The sequence below is a fragment of the Sminthopsis crassicaudata genome, chromosome 4 (genome assembly GCF_048593235.1).
Source record: "Sminthopsis crassicaudata isolate SCR6 chromosome 4, ASM4859323v1, whole genome shotgun sequence".
In the NCBI taxonomy this organism is placed as follows: domain Eukaryota; kingdom Metazoa; phylum Chordata; class Mammalia; order Dasyuromorphia; family Dasyuridae; genus Sminthopsis; species Sminthopsis crassicaudata.
Genome location: NC_133620.1, coordinates 98,170,104 through 98,192,627, shown reverse-complemented (window position 1 = coordinate 98,192,627; position 22,524 = coordinate 98,170,104). Strand labels below are relative to the sequence as shown.

Genomic DNA, 22,524 nt, shown 5'->3' with positions numbered 1-22,524 from the left:
CTTTTGGAAATGTTTTTATTTTGTTTGTTAGACTTACATACTAGTACAAAGCATTTGAGCTTTCCATGTTACTTTGGATTAAAGTGCATACTATAGAACAAAGGCAGTGACTATTGAATCATACCTCCTTGAAGAGTTCCTGACAGAAAACAAAGTTTTTGAGTTTTTGTTCTTATCCATTCTCTGGAACAGGCTCTGTTGTAATAGTCTATATATACACATCATCTCCCTGTAAAGGATAAGAATAATGCACAGACTTTTTAATTTTATCCTGAATAAATCATGAGTCCAGATTTCATAGCCAATTTTGTTTGAATTGGTGAATTATGTAAAGTATGTATATTATTCATAAAAAAAAAAAACCCCAAGGCACAGAGAGGCAAGAACAATTTTATCCTTATATTATCCCTGGGAGGTAAGGTGCTATTATTCTCTCCATTTTATAAAGATCAGATGGAGATTAAGGTGACTTGCCCAGGGTCAGATAGCTAATAAGTATCTGAGCTGGAATTTGAACTAGCTGACTCCAAATATGCTACCCAGTTGTACACTTTTTTGTATTGCCTTGAAGGATTATTTTGATGTTTATTTTCTACTCCATCCTAAGTTTTGTAGAGAGAACTGAAAATGAAATATCTTGCAATATTATGTTGTTAAAGATCTAAGGGGAAAAGCTTCCTTTTTTTTCATGATCCATTCTATTATCTGACAATACTTTGTTCATATTGGAGATTTTTCTGCTTCTAGTGGAGAAACCAAAAAATGAAGGCCCCTTTTCTTTCTGATAGCTCTTTATTTAAAAGAAGACTAGCGTCCCAAGCCATATAATTACTATTCCACTTAATCTTGCCTTTTTCAGTCTTATTTCTGATCATGATTCATCTGTATTGATCTTCCCATGGCAACTATTCTATGTATGTCAAAGTTCTCTGTAAGACTCACCTATTTTAATCATTTTAATATTTTATATCAATATCAGTAATCACTTTAGTATTTAATCATTTTAATTGCTATATTAAACATTTACATTCCCAGAACTAGTAGTCTAGTATCGACCTGATCAGTGTGGAATAGAATTGATATCTTACTTTGAAGTTCCTGTATGCTGTGGAATTCCTATATTGTGTTGGTTTTTCATATCCAAAGCTCATCTGTGACAGCACTTTCAGAGGCAAAATCTTTTTCTACATTTATAGACTAGTTTAAATTTACCATATTATACCTTTGCTTTCCCAAACTCTTTCTCTTTCCTATTCATTAAAATTTTTTTTTCTATGCTTAGTGGTTTATACAATCTTTTTGGAGCTTTCTAAAGCAAACTTTATTGTAGGGAGTAATCGATTCAGAACGCATGGATTTTGAACTGTTACCAGATGATGAGCGCCAATGCATAAAATGCAAGACCACATGTTTCATGTCTGGGGTGTCCTGTTCTTGTAAACCTGGGCTGCTGGTGTGTCTCCATCATGTAGAAGACCTGTGTTCTTGTCCTGCCTATAAGTATAAGCTGGGGTGAGTAGAACTATTTCTTTCAATGCTTTAAAGGTTAAGGATGTCTTTGTGAGAGCATGCTATTTTTTTCTACATTCCTAGTCTTCATATACATTATTGTAACAATTATATTTCGGATGGAAATGTTTTGTACTGCGTTATTTTATTTTTGTGATATGTGTATAAGTCAGACTGAAATAGGTTTTCTTGCTTCTAGGTACAGATATACTCTGGATGACCTATATCCTATGATGAATGCCCTGAAACTCCGAGCAGAATCATATAATGAATGGGCATTGAATGTGAATGAAGCTTTGGAAGCCAAGATCAACAATAAAAAAAGTATGCGATACAGTACAATAAAGATGATGCTGTTTGTTCATCTGAAAAGCACATAAAACATAATGATCATTAGTAATGAAGCTTTGCATAGTTGTTTTTCTAGCTTTCTAGTCAAATCTTAGATTAATGGCAGACGTAAGCTAGGAGTCCATGATTATATATAGACCTAGTAGTTGTGTGTACATCTATGTTATTTACAAAGCAAAATGTAGATAACTACCTCTGATTTTTGTCTTAAAAACCTCTTTCCCTTCTGTATATTAATTCATATCACCAAGTTTTCTTGTCTATAGTATTGTTTACTTTTGATGACTTTTGTCTTATCTACTGAGTGAAACATCTTAAAACTTCTAGTTTAGGGGGTGAAGGTTTTAAATCTTTGTGTATGGGAACTTAAACAGCTGGAGGTACTAGTAGATATTTTGCCAGAACTGGAGATAATTAAATACTTTTAAGGGGAGCATTTTGTTTGATTAAATTAATGAAATGCTATCTTGTCACTGTAAAGCTACTTGAAAACAAGGTCTTTATCATTCTTTATCATTTATCAATATTTATTCTTTATCATTCAGGAAAAGTTCCTCTTGCTGTTATTCTAGAAAGTAGTTGTCTTCTCTTCTTTTCCATCTTGTTTCAATCTTCTTTTGAGGTCTTCGGCACCACACCCAGCCTTGTTTTCTTTCTCCTGTCCCTCAGAATTCTTCCCTTTTTTTTAATAGCATTCTTTGTATATATTTCCATTCTATTAACTGAATTCTAACTGAAGTCTCTTATTTAAAGAGGTTGGTTCATCAATTAGAGCAGGTTGTACTTTTGCATTTTATAATGAACGTTTTTATTCTACAACATAACTGCTTCTAATTTCTTGGTTTTTTTGGGGGGGACAATTTTATACTTTAAAAGATAGGGCTAATAAATGGATACTGGTGGCAGATAATGGCTTACATATTAATTTTACATATAAATATTTTTATTATTTAAGAATATTTGTTTATATGCTTGTATTGTTTCTAGGCCTCATCAATTTTAAGGCTCTGATAGAAGAATCTGAAATAAAGAAATTTCCTGACAATGATCTTTTGCGCCATCTTCGCTTAGTCACGCAGGATGCTGATAAGTGTGCGTCTGTGGCACAGCAGCTGCTCAATGGCAAAAGGCAGACTAGGTATGGACATAGTTTTGACTTGGAATAGGGTGGAACATGCTGAAAACCCATGGCCTGTAGATGTTTATATTTTAATGAGACTTCTTGGTTATTTTTGCAGGTACCGTTCTGGTGGAGGGAAATCCCAGAATCAGTTAACAGTCAATGAACTTAGACTTTTTGTGAAACAACTATATGCTCTTCCGTGCATTCTCAGTCAAACACCACTGCTGAAGGTGGGAGATAGGTTGGGGGTGGACTTTCTTATAAATCTGCTTACTGGGGTGGTGGAATTAGTTAACCTCTTTGAGGTTTGTGCCTGGGGGTGCTTTCATGGAAACATTATTTTTTAAACTATTGTATATTGTTGTACAAACCTTTGAAAAAACGTCTGTTTTGCAATAATCTTTACCTGTTGTGAATTTGAGATAGAAAAGAATTTGTTTATTTCAGCTCCAAGCTACTAAGAATTCTTCCTTTAATTAGGTCTTTCATTTTAGTGTATACTTTTGTCTTTTGTAAAGAATGCTTCTTTAGAGCAGGGGAGATCTAAGCTTCCTTTTACTAATTTTGTGGGTATTGCTCCATCTCTAAATAGGGATCATCATACTATTAATTTCTTTATTTTTAAATTTGTATTTTTAAGACACATTGCTTTATGAATCACCATACTATTGATTTCAAGGCTGTGGGGAAAGTACTTTGTAAAAGTTTTAAAAGTGCTATCTAGCATTTATTATCTATATTACTGTCCTTCAGAGGCTGTCAGAATAGTATAGGATATTTAAGGGAGCTTGGCTCAAAGCCAGGAAGACTCAAGTCTCATTTGTAACACACACTGCCAGTGATTCCTTCCTCTGAAAAGGCCCTTTACAAACTCTCTCTTTGCTTTAGTGGGCTTTCTCAACCTTAAAAGTGGAATTCTGGCTTGCATTGATAGAGAGAGGGAGTTTCCTTAGTTGGAAGTCCTCAAAACCAAGGAAATCATAGGTGTAGTTCCTGTCTGTCTGTGCACTTTAAAAAAAAAAAAATTTTTTTTCCTTACCCAGTAGGGGAGGGAAGATGGGGATACACATACCTCTTATAAGAAATTATATATAGTTAATATAGAATTCACATATTGGCTATGTATAAAAGATACATATCTCAGTGTGCATTCTGTTTATCATCTCTGTCAGGAGTCTGGTAGGCATACACATCTTATTAAATTAGTGTGAAATAAAATTAAGTTCAGTTATTAAAATAAGCACTTGACAATCTTGAAACAGGTTTTAGTTAAAATGTATCTTCATCAGTTATGGTTAATTCTCCATTTGATTTTCTAGGATCTCTTGAATAGGGTGGAAGATTTCCAACAACACAGCCAGAAACTACTATCTGAAGAAATGCCCAGCGCTGCTGAGCTGCAGGAGTTGTTGGATGTCAGTTTTGAATTTGATGTTGAGCTTCCACAGCTTTCTGAGATGCGTATACGTCTAGAACAGGCTCGTTGGCTAGAAGAAGTTCACCGCGCTTGCTTAGATCCCAGCTCCCTCACCCTGGATGATATGAGACGTCTCATAGACTTGGGAGTGGGATTGGCCCCATACTCAGCAGTGGAGAAGGCCATGGCGAGGCTACAGGAGCTGCTTACTGTGTCAGAACATTGGGATGACAAAGCCAGGAGCCTCATCAAGGCCAGGTGAAACCCAATTTCATCTTTTTTCCCCATTTGATAGTGATACTTAAATGGGTAGAAAAGATGTTCCTAAAAAGAAGTAGAATCTGTACTTTACTTGACCATGTTAGTCCATGTTTTTATAACCAGATTGTATTCCAGTATTAGAGCAAGCAGAGTCTATGGGGATAGAGGAGGTGGGGATAGAAGAGATGCTTTTGAATTTATGTTGTTATTGTCCATGGATTTTGACAGTGAATTCCTAGTTTAAAGTGAAATGATCTTTATTTTAGAATTCTGTATAGAGCCAACTGTTGCAGATTACTCTTCATGACAAGTGTCAAAACTTAAAGCTACAGCTGTTGAATAACAAATTGAATGTAATAACTTACAAGGAAAAACTCAATAATTAGACTTATTCAGACATGAAAAAAACTACTTATCAGTAGTGATCATCAGGATAACTTGGGAAATTTTCACAGGAGATTGCAAATTGGACTAGATAGTCCTTTGGATTAGATGGTGAAAGCCTTTTAATTCTAAGATTCAGCAATCTGTCCATATGCTACTATTTACTCCCCCTTTTCAATCTAATTTTACTAATGTCATTTCTGGCCATGGAACAGGGCAAAAAATACTAACATACTTGGAAATCAAGTTCATTTCCTGGTTGTCAGATTACTCTTGTATGTAGGGTGGAGGAATCAAGATTGAGGAGAGAGGGGAGGGGGGCTACCTGTTGTCCTTGGGATTGGATCTAACTTGATCATCTTGATATGTACTGTTTTGTGTAGAACAATGCCTAACTTTTAGCATGGAGGGAATTTTTACCAAGTTATCCTTCAAATGGAGTTTTTTGGTAATCACAGACCACAGAGCCAAGAACAAGACACAACTTCATTTATAGACTTTGCAACCATTTAAGTCTGTAGCAGTCAGCCATCATTTGGATTAAACATATGACACAGAAGTGACTGCTATCCATAGCTAAATTGTATTTGAAAACTGAAATCAAAAAGATTTTTGTTTGTAATACCAATTTTATTAGTGTTTTGGTTCTATCGTATAAAATTAATTTGTGCATCAGATGCTAAGTGTATTGAATATCTCATTTCCATAGACCACGACACTCATTAAATAGCCTTGCAGCAGCAGTCAAGGAAATTGAAGAAATTCCAGCATACCTCCCAAATGGCCTTGCTCTGAAAGATGCTGTACAGAAAGCCAAAGACTGGCTTCAGGAAGTAGAAGTCCTTCAGGTTGGTGTAACTTAGAAAAAAATCCCATTATGATTGTTTCTACTCATTCTCTATATGTATCTGGCATGTACTGATTTTGGAGTGAGGTGGGGGGGGGTTCCTTTTACATTAAGGGGCCATTATCAAGGTAAATATAGCATGGTACAATTTTGGGTAAAGGGGATGATGCTATATATATAAAAGTCTTTCTAGATTTTTGTGCCAGGTACCCCATCTCTTCTTCCCCTTCCATTTCTCAATTCGGTTTTCTCTAGACGGGTTTTTGTTGTTAAACTTCATCCCTGTTTTTCCTGATAGTCTGTGGTAGTACAAGAAGATGAAAGTAGGAGATAAAAGGTTATCAGTAACTTGAAGTCAGAGAAGTGTCTGTTGACTTGAATTATATTAAACCCAAAAAATATAAAAGTTAAATTTTTGAGTAATAATCTTCTTAATAGTTGCTGAAGAACATCTGACATGACTGATCTTCTGCATCTAATAGGTATAAGTCTTTTTATTTATTTTTTTTATTGAAAACAGTCACTTTATTATAAAATTTTTTTGGACAGTATATATGCATGAGTAATTTATTTTTTTTTTTTTATAACATCCCTTGTAATCGTTTTTCCAAATTATCCCCTCTCTCCCTCTACTCCCTCCCCTAGGTGACAGGCAATCCTATACATTTTACATGTGTTACAGTATAACCTAGATACAATATATGTGTGTAAATCCAATTTTCTTGTTGCACATTAAGTATTAGCTTCCGAAGGTATAAGTAACCTGGGTAGATAGACAGTAGTGCTAACAATTTACATGCACTTCCCAGTGTTCCTTCTCTGGGTCTAGTTGTTTCTGTCCATCATTGATCAACTGGAAGTGAGTTAGATCTTCTTTATGTTGAAGATATCCTAGGTATAATAGTCTTATGAAAGACAAGAGTTAAGCTTATTACCAAAGTGATATGGTAGCACATGTTAAAATGAACTGGATTTTTCTGTGCTTCTGACTACATACTAGTAGTACCATTAACCTTTCTTTAATGTTAATAGACTAAGTAAATCTACCCCATTAGATCTTAAATGTGAGATGAGCCGGGAATTTGGAGAACTTTCATTATCTCTGAATGTCCTGTAGTTTAGACCTGCTTCCTACTAAGCCAGGATCAAGACCTGGAAAAGGCAAGAAACACAGCCTTTCATTAAGACAAAGTCCACGATTAACTTGTTACCTAAATCTAGGTTAGTAAAAAGCAAGACATTTTCCCAAAAGTTCTGCCCCCATAACATTATTAAAATCCAACTCTGTAGAAATAAACAGTTTTTTCAGGAGCTCTTGCTTCTGTGTTAAAAGATAAGGTAAAATGTAAGTGTATAAAATATACTAGAGTGCCCTGAGATAAATTTTAATGATCAGAAATTTGGGGAGGGTATTTAGAAAAACCAGATTGGAGATCTCAGTAAAAAAAAAATATAGCTTTTTTTTTTTTTTTTTTTCTCCTGCCTTTCAACTTCATTTTGTATATTTGGAGACAAGTTATCTGACAGATTTTGAGAGGAAATTAATAAAAATGCACTTCATAATAAAAATGGAAAAATTCAACCAACATATCCATTTTCTAAATTAGAAATTCATTTTTCTTAATTTGAAATGCTGTCTTATTCTTTCTTTTCCTGATTACAAACTTCAGCTGATAAATTCAAAGAGCTTATTTCTTTCCTCTTCCCAGATTTTCTTGAGCTGATGTTTTTGAACTTAGGTGAAAGAAGTTTTCCCCCTTAAATGAGAAATGATTTCTAAATGAGAAACAGGTGGCCACGCGGGATCAAATTTTTGTTCACTTGCTTTTATAAATGATGCTCCTTGAATGGACTGCATCTGTAAGGATTTATTGTGCATTTATAAAAGGTTGGAAAGGCTGTATGTTTGAATGTAGCTCAAGTAGTGCCTTAGATCTTTGGATTCATTTCTAGTTTTTGACACTTTCTGGCTTTGAGGCTATGGATTAGACCCTCTACTCCCTTCAAGCCTTAGTGTCCTCATTTATACATGCAACCTATAATTTTCAAGGTTGTAAGTCTCAGGTGAAAACAATAGGGAGTAATGGTGTATTTCCAGAATTGTAAAGAGTGCCCTAAAAATGTCAGTTATTATTAATTATTGAAGAAAAATAAAACTCCTAGTAACTAAAACTAATGATGATGATTTTATTTAAATGGAGAAGTCATTCAATAGACCTAACTAGATTGAGGTATTACAGATGGGAGAGGCAGTTACACTTGTCTTTAAAATAACCCAATGAAAACATGAAGGGAAATTAGCAGAGGGTAGAAGAATAAGGACCTTCTGAATTATTCTCAGAGGGGCTACTTTGCCACAGATATGTCAGGATTACATATGAATAGGTATTTTTGACTGGAACTGAGAGCCATTTTGCTCATTCCATATTTGTTTCATATTTTTGTGAAACTACCTTCAAACTCTTGATGACACAAAACTAGAGGACTATATCGATTATGGAAAATTTGAGATTTTTAAGATACCGTTAGCTTCTAAGTTCAGAATGTAAAATTTGTAATGTATGGAAAGTTTGATTATTCACTGATAATATCAATTGTAAATATGTCTTTGGATTATTATGCATCAGTTAACGATAAATTGGTTTGTCTAAGACTAAATTACCTATACAATGGAATTTTTTAACTAATAATTTTAAATTTATTATTACTTAGTTTTTCAAGTAAGGACTTTTTTTTTAAATAGTTTTTTCTTTTCAGAATACATATAAAGATATTTTTTTTTTTTCTTTCCTTTTTTCTTTCTTTTTTTTTTTTCCAAAGGTAGTTTTCAACATTCACTCTTGCAAAACCTTGTTCCATATTTTTTTCTCCCTCTCCTTTTTTCCCCTCCTCCCCTATATAGTAAGTAATCCAATATAGATTCAACATGTACAATGCTTTTACACAAATTTCCACATTTACCATGCTGCACAAGAAAAATCAGATCAAAAAGGGGAAAAATTTGAGGGAAAAAAGCAAAGAAACAGCACAAAATGAAAATACTATGTTGAGATCTACATGCAGTCTCCATAGTCCACTCTTTAGATGCAGATGGCTCTCTCCATCACAAGTCTATTGGAACTGGCCTGCATCATCTCATTGTTGAAAAGTGTCACATTCCCCACAGTTGATCATCCCATAATCTTGTTGCTGTGAACAATGTTCTCTGGGTTCTACTCACTTCACTCATGATGATAAGTTCATTTAAATCTCTGCTGATTGTTTTTTAATAGAAAAATAATATTCTATTACATTTATATACTATTAACTTAGCCATTCCCCAACAGATGGGTATCCACTTAATTTCCAAAAGTAAGGACTTATTAAAAAAAAGTTTATAATCAAAGTATACCAAGTTTGTCAACAGACAATGCTTACAGCACTAAAAGAGAAGCTGTTAGTGTGACCATTATAAAATATCTAGTTCATTCTTGATGATGCTCTTTAATGTTAATGTTACTTCAAGAAAGCTAAATAGTTTTAAGTGCTATATATTTATTTTTGCGGGTATAATTACAGTACAGCTGAGAAGTATGGCAGTTAATTGATAATGAACAATTTTTTAATTCTTAGATTTGAGTTTCGATGTAAAATAGTTATCTGCCTCATTTTCACCTCTGAAAACTCTGATATCCCTTGCTAACAGACCACTTTAGGTACTCTTTTAAAACGTTGTTTCCATGTCCTATGACTGCCTTTCTGTTTTTATCTAGATGCATTTTACTAACTTCTCAAGGAAGTACTGATGCTACAGTTAATTATTCTTTACTACACACACTTTCCAGCCCAGAGTGGGTACTGTTAGCTAGTTTGATCCCGCGTGGCCACCTGTTTCTCATTTCTGGGTAGCTAGGTAGTACAATGGATGAATCCCAAGCTTCATCTTTCTAAGTTTAAATCTAGCCTCAGACCAGGGATGTCACTTTACTCTGTGTGCCTCAGTTTTCTCACCTAGAGAAGTATATGGCAAGTCTATTATTCCACAATCCCCAAAAAACCCTAAATGGAACTGGATATGACTGAAATGAAGAACAAAAAGAACCTTGAACTTGAAGTCCATTTCATAATCCAGATCCAGCACTTAATAAATCAATGGTTATGTGGTCATGAGCAAGTCCCTGAATGTTTCTATACCTCAGTTTCATAATTTGTAAAATGAGAATTCCCAATTTTTGTTGGGATAACATTCCTAGAATGTAGTGCAGGAGTAAAAAAAAAAACTATGAATGGTCATATGTTGGACCTATGAGGAGTAGGTTCCAGTGACCACTAAAAACTGCTAGTGATTGTTGAAAATACTCTTGTCCACATATAGTTATTTATAGCAAAACATTAATACCAATAATAATGCACATGATAATCATAGAATAATCCATACAGTGTTATAGAGACCTGGATGAGTTGGTCTGGTATGGGGAAGAGCAGAGGAAGTTCTCTAAAGTAATAAAAAAAAAAAAAAGGCATCCTCATTTCTAATATTCTTTTCAACTTTGTGGAACTCTTCCCTGGTGAAAAGCATGTGCTTTGGGCTGAGTCCCTGGTTCTCAGAAATGTGAACTCCAAGGCAGCAATTTGGGGTCTGTGTGTGTGTGTGTGTGTGTGTGTGTGTGTGTGTGTGTGTGTACGTATGTGAGAGAGAGAAAGAGATAGATAGAGAGATATGAGGGGTGGTCCTGGTGGTTCTGGGATGCCCATGATCTCAAAAGGCCATGGTGTGGGATAGGGAGAGGTAAGTGAGAGGTTATAACCTCCTACAAACTTAGCTGTATTTCCAGCTTTTCAGTTCTCTTTTATGAATACTACTACTTTTGCAGATAAAATTGCACCTTTATTATTTTCTCTAATCCTCATAGCCACTAATGTGCCTGGTTGGGAAAGTTAAGTACTTAGGATTTAGTATATTTAACTTTAGGAAAGCTATTTGCAAGCCTTCTAAAAACATTGTCACTATATAGTGACAGTTAGTTATTAGTAACAGTCAGCTATCAGACTTCACTGTTACTGAAATGTTGTCCAGAATGTTCTGTTGATAAATGCCTTTTTTGTTACCAGGGGCAAGAGTGACAATCATGTATTTAAAGGGAAGCACATAATCTTATCCTAAGGCCATTGATTTCATTCATGGTTATATATTCAGGCTTTTGAGTGACACAAACAAGTAGATATTCTATTCAGCTTAGTGTTAATATTCACAGTGTTGATATTTACACAAAAATACAAGATGCCATATGAGGGGACAATGAAGATTATTTCAAAGACAGAAGAAAAAATAGCATAATTGATTAGTACATTGAAAAATTTTGAAATTCTGCATTTTGTCATGCGATGGATCTGTTTACATATGGATGAATTCTTTAGCCAAAATTATTTTTCTAGCTGCTAAAATTTAATTGGAAAATGGTTCTCAGAAGGTATGTGAAGAATTCTGTGGATGGAGCACAGGCAAAGTTCTCTTACCCTGAGGAGTTTTTGCTGGTTGGGACAAATAAGGACTAGCAATTCAAGGATGACCAAAGCAAAAGCATTAATATACCCTAGATGATGGTGAAAACTGCTCTTAAATCATTGTTTTCAGGGCTGTGACTCAAACATTTAGCAGCAAAAATTGTTTTTGTTTCATTTTTCAGTATGGGGTTATACTTGTACAAGAAAGAATAAACCAAGTATTTTAATTTTCTGAAATTAAAAAATCTTTTTGTAATACAACTCCGTAATTTATGCCTGTAATGTAAAGAGAAATCTGGGGTATCTAGGTGGCAAATGGATAGTCCTGGGCTTCAAGTTCAACTCTAATTGTGTGACCCTGCATGACTTCATTTTGTTTGTCTCAGTTTCTTTGTAAAATAAGCTGGAGAAGGAAAAGGCAAAACATTCCAGTATCTTTGCCAAGAAAACCCCAAACCAACCTGCTAAACTAAGGTTGAATTTGAACAAAGTTTAGGCCATTTCCTGAAGTCCCCAGGAATTGTGGAATTGGGTGGTTATCTCTCAGGCATAATTCAGTCTTTTGCCTTCTATCTTCTACCAGTGAATTTTACTTTGTTGAAGGATCATATTTGTTCTTAAATCAGAAGAATAAACAGAAAAAAACCATTCCTCTTAAAAATTTTTGTCTTTAATATCAGCTGTTTTCTTGATTGTATAGGCTGGAGGCCGTGTACCAGTGTTAGATACACTAATGGAACTTGTTTCAAGAGGCCGAGCTATCCCTGTGCATCTGAATTCTTTGCCAAGACTAGAATCCCTAGTGGCTGAGGTTCAATCTTGGAAAGAATGTGCAGCCAATACTTTTCTGATGGAAAATTCTCCATACTCACTCTTAGAGGTAAGATAACTTGAAACTAGCCAACCCAAGTCTCTTTTGGCTCAATAAAATGTATTGCCATTCATATATAAAATCAATGCTATATGCTCAATTTTTTTTTTCCTTGTAGGGATATAGAACTTATGCTTGAAAAATTTACAAAATATACTTGATGATCAATCCCAGGATACCACTTTGACTAAGGAAATACTTTATTCTCCCATATAAATCTTATTAGCCTTCAGTTATTAACCCTTCGTTTTGACCATGTTCTATTAGTAGTTGAGCTGTTCTTCAGAAAAGTCAGTTTTATCAGAATCCCTGTGGATTAGTTTCTCCATTACCTCATAAATGGTTTTCCTACTTTTTTTTGGTTCAGATCTTTGATTTCATTTGTGTAGAATCTACTTGGTGAGGAGATTCCAAATCTGCCTGTTTGAACTAGAGACTGTTTTCTAGCTTCTACAATCTTAGACAGCTGCCTGAGTCACTGAGAGGTTAGGACATGCCCAGGACTGTATAGTCCAGATGTTGGGAGCAGAACTTGATTTTTGTATTCTGTGGCTGCGACTTATATTGCCAAGCTCATGATGTGTCCTACTTATTAGATGATTTGGTTTGGGATACATTGCCAGGTGAGAATAGAAGTGCTTTAGTTAATAGAATCTTGATGATCTGGCATCTCATTTAAATACACTGTTCAACTTCCTTTTCCAAGTAACTGCTTTGTGTGTTTTTTAAATCTCATTAAATCAGAGCACTCTGACCCTAGATCTCTTCCTCTAGAAAAGAAATTAAGAATGCACTTTTTAGACTATTTATCTAGCCAGAAAGCCTGGTCTCTGACCTAACCTTTTTTTCTTGTACCATGGGGCCCTTCTGTCACACTGGTGAAGCCTATTTTGGACTCTTTCAGAATAATATTTTTTAAGTAATTGAAAAAAGTGGTAAATTTTACTTGGAAATTATTAAAATTAAATTATTAAAATTTTAAATCATTAAAAAAAAAGATATGGGCGCAGCTAGGTGGCTTATACACTTAACATTTCCTAGCTATGTGATCATTTAACCCCAGTTAAAACCTCAGGATCTAGAGTTAGGGTTTTGTTTCCTTGCATCATTTTGTTCCTCCCTGATAGCAGCAGATGATTTTGAAACATTGTGCTTTGTTACTCATGTTAGGTTCTTTGTCCCCGGTGTGATGTGGGTACGATGGGACTGAAGAAAAAGCAGAGAAAGTTAAAAGAACCTATTCCAAGTGGAAAGAAGAGAAGCACAAGACTGGAAAGCCTGAGTGACCTTGAAAGAGCTTTGACTGAAAGTAAAGAAACAGCTTCAGCGGTATGTTATTCTCTCTCAAATTAGTTTCCACATTGATGACTTTAAAAAAAATTTTTTTTTTAAATATCTTTTGTTTATAGTTTTAATCACAATCATTTCTGAATCTCTCCCCACTCTGACCTTTGCTTTTAACAAAAAAATACAAAACATTTTGAGCAAATAAACTGATCAGACAATATGGCAGATAACAAACAATATTTCATACCATAGTTCCCCACTTCTCCAAGATTTTTTATTTGCAATAGGGTTAATGGGAGAACAGATAAGAATGTATAGAAAGTGCTTATGGGTACGGTCTCTTAAGTTATATCAATTATTTAAAAAAATTTTTTTTTATTTCTCCCTCTTTCAAAGTATTATAATTGTTAACCTTTTTGGCTGTTAATATACAAATACTGAGTTTGGGGATTGCAAGCTGTCTTTGTTGGAAGATGGGAGTTAGCTACAATTATTAAGCAGACAGCAAAATCTGGTTTTCGAATCATAGCTTGTAAGGAGCAGAAAGAGCCAGCACAGTAAAGTTAGTGGGAGGTGTTGGTTTTTTAAATCAATAGAATGGATTTAATAGTAATAACAGTAGTTGAGCTTTTTCTGTAGTCTAGGAGTTCTTTAAGAGATTAAAAAACATTGTGATTAAATTTGTGATTGGAATTGTCCATTGTTTAGCAATTGTAACTAATAAGCTAATTTATGCTGAACAAGAAAAATGTTTCCTTAATTACTACTTTTGAATTGTAAGGGAGAAAGTACGGATTTATTTTAACTTGGGATGATTTTAAGAGACATTTGAAGCAAGTGATAAAAGTTTCTTAGAATCTTGCTATCTAAACCAGATAGTTAGGACAAATTAAACTTTGGTAATAAATTAGGAATTGTGTGTTTATAAATAAACAACTCCTAATTTGTTACCAAAGTTTAATCTTTTTATATTGACATAGTGTTTGTGGGTTTATGGTACAGAATTAAAAAGTAATGAATTTGAAAATTTATGTTGTAGGATTTGGGAATTTTAAGGAAGTTAGAATGTAAAAGAAACAAATGTAGAGATTAATATGAGAAATAACACAAAAGTTCCAGGAACATCCAACATTGGGAAGTGTCCAGAAGGAATCTCCGTGCCCTATCATTAAAGTTTGATTTCACATCATCTTTGCAGATGGCAACACTTGGCGAAGCTCGGCTAAAGGAAATGGAAGCCTTGCAGTCCCTGAGAGCAGCTAATGAAGGGAAACTACTGTCTCCCAACCAAGACTCAGAAATCAAAATCTGCTTATGTCAGAAATCCCCGGCTGCACCTATGATTCAGTGCGAACTCTGCCGAGATGCCTTCCACACGGGCTGTGTGGCTGTGCCCAGCATCTTGCAAGGTCCCCGGGTCTGGCTATGTCCCTATTGTCGAAGATCTGAGAAACCCCCATTAGAGAAAATTCTGCCCCTTTTGGCTTCCCTTCAACGAATCCGTGTTCGCCTTCCCGAAGGAGATGCTCTTCGGTATATGATTGAAAGAACCGTGAACTGGCAGCATAGAGCACAGCAGATGCTTGCTTCAGGGAGCCTAAAATTGGTACTAGACCGAGCGGGGTCAGGACTATTATACAGCAGATGGCAGGCCTCAACAGGCCAGGTGCCAGAGACAAATAAGGTAGGCTTAGACTTTGGTTTTCAGAATCTGGCAAGCTCATATAACTTCCATGCATGTTGCTGGGATGCTTCCCCTGCTACTGGAGCATCCTCTTCTCTGGATCACTGGTGTGTTATGTGTTCTCAGTTTGCTGCTGCTGCTGCTGCCTCCACCGCCACTGCCTTCTCAAAGAAATGTCTTCTAAGGGATTTATTTTGTCTGTTTCCTGAAGCATATGCTCATCCACATGGCTGTGGACACATCTGCTTCTGTGGGGCCTTTATCTGTAGAATGATCTTCATTCTTCTGTTCATTTAGAGCAGTCTCAGGTTTTCCAAGTTGCTTCCCTTTAATTTGCACAAAAAATCCATTAGTCTGTATATTTTTTTCTGTTTAAATTTTACGCTGTCCATGCAAGTGAGTTTCATCAAGTAGAATGGAAAAAACTCTTGCCATTTTCTCCATTCTTTTTTCAAAAAGGTTTTTATAAATGCTGCAATTTCTTCCTGTATCCCTTCTTCCTCTCCCTGTAACATACATCAGTGCTGTTCCTCCCATTTACCTGAGAGTAAAGGAAATGAGTATAACATTTGATTCTTTTGGTGGCATTTTGCTAAAATAACATTTGATTCTTCTGGTGGCGTTTTGCTAAAAAGCATGGCACCAACACTCACTTGGGATAGGGAAGTTTTCTTTTCTATTAGGTAGGTTTTAAAAAAAAACACACCAGAACTTGGCTATTAGTCTGTATTTTTCCAATCTCTTATTCGAATTGTCTGCAAGTTCATTTGGACAGTAACTGAGTTTGTTTATTGCCCTGAACTACTTAGTTCCCTTTATTTCTCATCATTTCCTTGGTAATATAGAGTTTATGGTTTTTACAAGTAAGAACTTCAAGTTATTTGTGACCAAACCTTTATCTTACTCTTTTGGCTGTGACTACTTTAGAGTAAATGTTTTCAAGTAGTTTCAAAAACTTTTTGTCAAAAAAATGTTTTGTTATCTTACAAACATGTAATTGTTTGTGTTATCTTTTTTGGTACATATTACTACTTTTGTGGTAAATTGGCATTTTTAATTGAAATCTTTAGTTTTTGTACACTGTAAGAGTTATTAGTTTGGATCTGTCCCATAAAGAAAAGAGATTTAAAAAAGAGACAGTATTAACTACTGTCAAGGTAGCCATGTAAAACTGATTTCAATGAAGCCGGGAAGATTAAAGGCCTGCTCCCTTAGTGATGAGTCCATTTGCTTAGACTCGAAGATTCCAAAGTGATAAATGCCAAAGACAATCAGTTTAGGGCAGTCAAGTCATTGTGCCTCCCTCTTGTCAATCTTGACAACGTGATCCTGCTCCATCTCTGGGCCTGTAAGAAATTATTTCTGTGCTAGGAAAGTCTTGTTACAAAATGTTTTCCTCCTATTAGGTTTCACAGACAATTGGTGCAATGTCCTTTTCTCTGCCCCATGACTGGGATAACAGATCCTCCTACTTACACTCTCCCTTTTCAACTGGACGAAGTTGCATCCCCCTCCATGGTGTGTATACTACCATTCATTTTGGGGTTTGGTGTAGAGAAGTTACAAGCAGTTCTATCGTGGTTCTACTACTGTTGTAATCAGTTGTCTAATTAAAAGTCCTTGACTTAATTTCATTTTAGTCATTTAATCATAAAGTTTATTGCTCTCTCAAAAAATGCAAAGGAGTTTGGTGGGAGGAAGGGAAACTTTTTATTAATTCATTTTTGGAATGTTATTGTGGTTAATTTATCATTCCCAACTTCATGGATCTCTGAAAGTTTCTAAACAGATTTTGAAAATGTTTGGAGTACTTGGTAGAATCCTGTTCCTTACCCACCAACTAGACTTAGTATCTGATAGCTTGGCTTCTTTACTAGTTCAGGTTTGTGTAGATTTGGGACTGCCAGCTTCCATGTATTAAGGATTAATGTGAGGTTACAAAAGCTAATCTTTTCTGTCAGTTTTGGAAGAAAAAGTCAGGAATAATCAAGTTAAGATTTATTTGTTCTAATCTTTTATAGGTATCACTCCTGATGTGGATGAACTGTTAACAGAAGCCCAGTTACTCCAGGTGTCTCTGCCTGAGATTCAAGAAATCTATCAGACTTTACTCACCAAGCCTAGCCCAACTCAGCATCCTGACCGAGGGTCACCTGTTGGACTCACCAATGAGAAGGCAAGCATCAGGCTTGAGGAGGATAAGCTCTGTGTCACTAACTTTTTTACATATAATTGGGAACAATAATTGAAAAAAAAATAAGCCACAGGAGATAAAACTTATTAACAATCTGTCTTTTAAATTTCTGCTCTAATTATGCCAAACTTTAAAAAAATGTAACTAGCCAGTCTCCTACTTGAGTACCAGGAGAATTGGCTCATAAATAAAAGCCAGGGATGGCATATTGGAGCCAGATCAAAACTGCTCTACCTATAAGGTAACTTCTCCAGTCCTGCTCCCATCATTGACTCTAAAACTTGGGACATATCTTCTAACATTTGGACATCCTGAGAAACTAATTCCTTTCTAGTTTATAAAAGACATACCACTTGGAGAAGGGCTGTTTGTGACTGGATATAGTTGTATAAACTTGTTTTTCATTCTTGTAAGTCCATCTTGAATCTATAATTGAGGTTAAAGTAGGGGTTCTTTTGGAAATCTGGTGACCACCCAGGGACTACCAGGAGTAGTGTTTTAAGTATTGAAGAAAATGCTCTGACTCAGTTAGAGCTTAATGAAAAGATTTCTCTTCCCCCCCCCCCCCCATCCAAGTTAAGAGGATCTCCTGAACTTCAAGATCCATGAACTTCAGGCTAAGAATCCCTAGACTAAACATAATGTTTTAGAAGACTAATTCAACTGAGTCTATCTATTGTGCCCTCAACAACTTTGTAGAAGAGAGTTTCTATGGGGTATAGAGAATATGTTTGTCTGTATTAGTGAATTACTCCAGTAGTATCATTGTTGGCCCTAAGAAGTTTATAAGAAAAAAAGTAATACTGTTGGAATAGACCAGTAAGAAAATCTCAAGATATCCATAGAGGATAGAGAATAGAGCCTTATATTTTTAAAGGGGGAGTTGAGTTGGAGATCCAGGCACAAAATTAACAAGAACTTATTGACAATACCCAGAATAAGGGAATCTGTATTAAAAGGTAGCATCTACCATGTTAGTTCAATTCTGTAGAACATTTTCTCCTAAAATCTGGGTTTTAGATATAAAACCTACTACACCTGAGGTTAAAAAGTGCATAGTTATATTCATCCTTTTAATTTTGGGTTGCAACTACTTAACCTTTTACAGCTTTTGGCAATTCCCCAAGATGATGTTGAAGATGCTACTTTGTTTTGGTAGGGAGTTTATCTGTGTATCATTAAAACCACTGGGATAAAATAGGGCATTTTACTGTAAGAAATCTGTATTCTAAAGAAAGGATAAATGTGCATTTAAAAAAATAAACTTAATTTGAAGACTTTTTTTTATTGGGGGACTGTTTACCTACCCAAAAACCAAGGTGGTTCTGACACCTTCTTTTCCTTTGATTGGTTGCTTAGCATTTATAAGTGGATTAGGGAAGAGGTTATGAAATACTTGGATTTTACTTACAAATTTCTAGTTTACATTTTCTCTCTAGTCATTGTTTATTTATTCATTCATTTATTTTAGTGCAAATATCAGAGGGCATTATTTGGGAAATCAAAGTTAATCTTGACATCACATTTTTCCAGAATGACTGTTGCCGGGGGAAGCGAGATGGAATTGGAAATCTTGAGAGAAAATTGAAGAGACGACTGGAAAGAGAGGGTTTGTCTGTTGAGCGAAGGGAGCGAATTAAAAAAACGCGGACCCCTAAAAAGAAGAAAATCAAACTGAGCCACTCCAAGGACATGAACAATCTCAAGCAAGAGAAAGAACGGAGCTACGAACTGGCCCGTCCCACTGAAACTCACTCCCTGCCCTCAGACACATCCTACTCGGAACAAGAGGACTCTGAGGATGAAGATGCCATCTGCCCGGCCGTGAGCTGCCTACAGCCAGAAGGAGATGAGGTCAGTGAGGTTTGGGCCATAGAGGACGAGCTACCTACCCCCTAACTCAGACACCCTGCTGGGTCTGTCTCTCTTCTGCTTATCTGCTTGGAGCTGATCGAAGTCGATGGCTCCTCCCTACCCCTACTGATTTCTCTGCTCTTACCATCGTAACTGGGTCTTCTCCCTTTTCTCGAAGAAACTCTTGCTCTTCCCTTTTTCCTTTTCTTGCCTCCTCTTCCAGCTTTCACCATCCAGGTGCTCAGAAGGTGGGAGGGATGCTGTCGTATTGTTTTTTAATGCTTACCCACCACAGGGAAGCACTGTTTTAACCCCAAAGCAGTCAACTTGAAGAATGGCTTTGACTTGGTGGTTCTGGCTAGTGGTCCAGCTACGTTACATCTGGCTTAACTGTTGTGCCAGAGATCCCAGTGGTGAAATATTGGCGGGTTAGTTAGAAACAGTCTAGATCTCCTGAACCTGGCCCGCTGGCCCGCCCATTTTTGAAACTCATTTTCCCCTCTGAAAATCCCATCTCCCTGCTCTTTGTAACTAGGTGGACTGGGTCCAGTGTGATGGCAGCTGCAATCAGTGGTTTCATCAGGTCTGTGTTGGTGTTTCTCCTGAGATGGCAGAGAAGGAAGACTACATCTGTGTGCGCTGTACTGTGAAGGACGCACCGAACCGAAAGTAAAAAAAACAAAACAATACAAAAACAAATCCCCCATTTACGTAATTCAGGACTCCGAGAAGATTTCTGCAATTTCTCAGCAAAGCTGCAGGACTGGTATTAGAGCCAGCCTGTAAACGGTGCTATTTCTATTCTTCATGGGATCATTTTTCCAGAACTGTTTGAAAAAAAAAAAAAGAAAAAAAGAAAAAACTAACAAAAAAATTTTTTTTGACACTTTTTGTATTTTTCCCTTAAAAGCTGTTTGTGGTTGTTGAGGTCTGAAATGCTGACTGTTTTTTGCAGGGGTTTCCACCAATTTAGAAGGGAGTGAAGCTGGCACCTTTTCATGGACAGCATTAAAATCATACCTCTGTCTGGGATTTACCGGCTTAAGAATCCAGCTTGGCTTCAGTGCCCAGAGTGGCACCAGAAATTCCAGTAAATCCTCTTTTGAGGAATCTCTCCTGTTTACTGTTACCATTTGGGGGGAACTTTTAGTTTTTCACTTTGGGGTTTTTGTTTTTGTTTTGCTCTGCTCTCCGACTCCTGCCTTTCCCCTTCCTCCTCCTCCCCATAGATTAGGTTTATTTATCTGAGCAATAACTTCTATGTCTGGTTTCAGTGGCTGGAATTAAAAACGTTCTGAACAGTGTGGTGGTGCTTTAGCATTGGGTTAATGTACGGGATGCAGACGTTTAGAATCTAGTGCCACTGATGGACTAGTGATATAGAAGGGAGACAGCTCTGTAAGTAATTTCCACAGCTGTATTTTCGCTTTCTCTTTTTCTTTCCCCTCGGGGAGGGGGGTAGCTTGTATCAAATGTTGCAGTTTATATTGTGGAATAAATCCTTGGTTATGACATAATAGTAAATCTTGGTTATTCAAAGCCTTTAGAATGCAGCTTCTCTTAACCTTTTTTTCCTTCAGCTTGCCTTGCTTCTGCCCAGTTAGGCTGTCGTAGAATAAGCCCCAACATGAAGGGGCTGGAGATGGGTTTCTTCTGGTGTGTTGTGCCCTTCCTTTGCTCTATTGCTGAATCCCTCACCCTTCCCATCTTTGGGTGGGTTCATACTCTATAGGGAAGAGTACCTGTCCTTGAAAGCCATTCTGTTGATAACCTTTCTCAGAATGTTGGCATTCATGCCCAAATTTTCCAGCTTGGCACCCCATCTGATGAAATGTTTTCTTTGTATATACTAAAGTTAAAGAGGAAACTAGAGTTTTAAGGACAAGAACTCAGGAAGGAATCCAAAAAGATTTCTTCCTCATAGACGGGCCTATAGAATTGAATTGAAGGAGAGTTTAGTTCCCATGGGGCTAAGCACTTACAAGGGAGGAGCAGCTGCCTTCCCATTTCTTTTTTCCTCCCCATTCTCATTTCTATCTACCAGGGCATGGGGTTGGGGAGTAGTGGGGTTCCTGTACCTCTCATTACCATTTCCTCCCCACACCTCTTTTAAAGAGCTCTGTCTTAGTGAAGATCACTGACAAACATAACAAGCTCTCTTGCCTACTTCCCTTTCTGTGACCATTTGGTAACATTTTTCTCATTTTGTAGCCATCAACCTGAGGGGAGGGTTAGAACTTTTAGTGGGTTTTAAAAAACAAAAACAAAAACACCCTAGCAGTTTGTGATGTAGTGGAGATTAAATGTACTAGCCCCCTTATGCAATTTAAATAATTAAATCTCTTTATGAACAATCTTAGTTGTCTGCAGTTTTGATGCAGTTCCTGTGGTGTCTCCTTGTTTGGGGTCTTGGGCTTAGAAAAAAATCTGGTTAATAGAGCACCCACTAAAATACAATGTGGTTTGGCCCTCAAATTCCCACAGTCAGAATGTCAACACCAATGCATTCATCTAATACCAAGGGGAAGAGGATTCTGCAGCCAATCATAGGCTTTATTAAGCTTTCTTGTCTTTCAGAAACTGAGGTTTTTAGGGTGTTTAATGAGAAGAAAGAAAGCTTTTGAAGTGCTGTGATAAGGAGCTGCCTAGGATCTATTTTAGGTCTGCATAGGAGTGCCATGCTTAGTCTTCACTATTCAAAAAACCCCGTTAGAAAATCATACCGTCACAGTTTTAGATCTGATGGGGGGAACATTGGACATTATCTGCTCAAACCCCCTCATTTCATAATTGAGGAAATTAAGTCTCAAATTAGCTAAATAATCAAGATTACTCAGAGTAAGCGTCAGAGCCAGAATTGGATCTTGGATCCTCTGCCTGCTCTTACACTGTACCATTATAATTAGAATGGAGTTCTACCCATAAGACACCTTTATAGGTGGAAGGGATCTTAGATCATGGAGTGGCCTTGAGGAAAGAAGGCTGAATCTGGAATCAGAGGACCTTGGGTTCTCATGCTGCCTGGGTCTTTATCCTTCCTTAGGCTCTAGTTTCCTCATTTGTAAAATGGTAGCATAGAATTAAAATGACCCACGTCCCTTCCTGCTTTCACTCCAGTATCTTAATTTAACAGATGAAGAATCAAGTACTTAAGGTGGTTGTCCTCTAACACTGTCCCAGGGAATCCGTGACAGTGATATAGCCAAGATTAATATCCAAGTCTCCTGACTCCTCAGTACTTGTATGGGATATTGTGTA

The 22,524-nt window shown here is 36.4% G+C and overlaps 1 protein-coding gene across 2 annotated transcripts in view; it reads left to right on the top strand.

Annotated features, from left to right (window-relative positions):
- KDM5B (lysine demethylase 5B) overlaps positions 1-21,620 on the top strand; it is a 66,829-nt gene extending 45,209 nt beyond the window's left edge. For both annotated transcript variants that reach the window (XM_074308813.1, XM_074308811.1), the window contains 13 exons: positions 1,331-1,512; positions 1,709-1,833; positions 2,848-2,998; positions 3,099-3,213; positions 4,303-4,658; positions 5,755-5,893; positions 12,077-12,256; positions 13,418-13,576; positions 14,733-15,218; positions 16,625-16,736; positions 17,240-17,394; positions 18,946-19,266; positions 19,802-21,620. In XM_074308813.1, the coding sequence (XP_074164914.1) occupies positions 1,331-1,512; positions 1,709-1,833; positions 2,848-2,998; positions 3,099-3,213; positions 4,303-4,658; positions 5,755-5,893; positions 12,077-12,256; positions 13,418-13,576; positions 14,733-15,218; positions 16,625-16,736; positions 17,240-17,394; positions 18,946-19,266; positions 19,802-19,939 (2,619 nt within the window). In that variant the 3' untranslated portion in view covers positions 19,940-21,620. The remainder of the gene's footprint in view (positions 1-1,330; positions 1,513-1,708; positions 1,834-2,847; positions 2,999-3,098; positions 3,214-4,302; positions 4,659-5,754; positions 5,894-12,076; positions 12,257-13,417; positions 13,577-14,732; positions 15,219-16,624; positions 16,737-17,239; positions 17,395-18,945; positions 19,267-19,801) is intronic.
- The last annotated feature ends 904 nt before the right edge of the window (positions 21,621-22,524 follow it).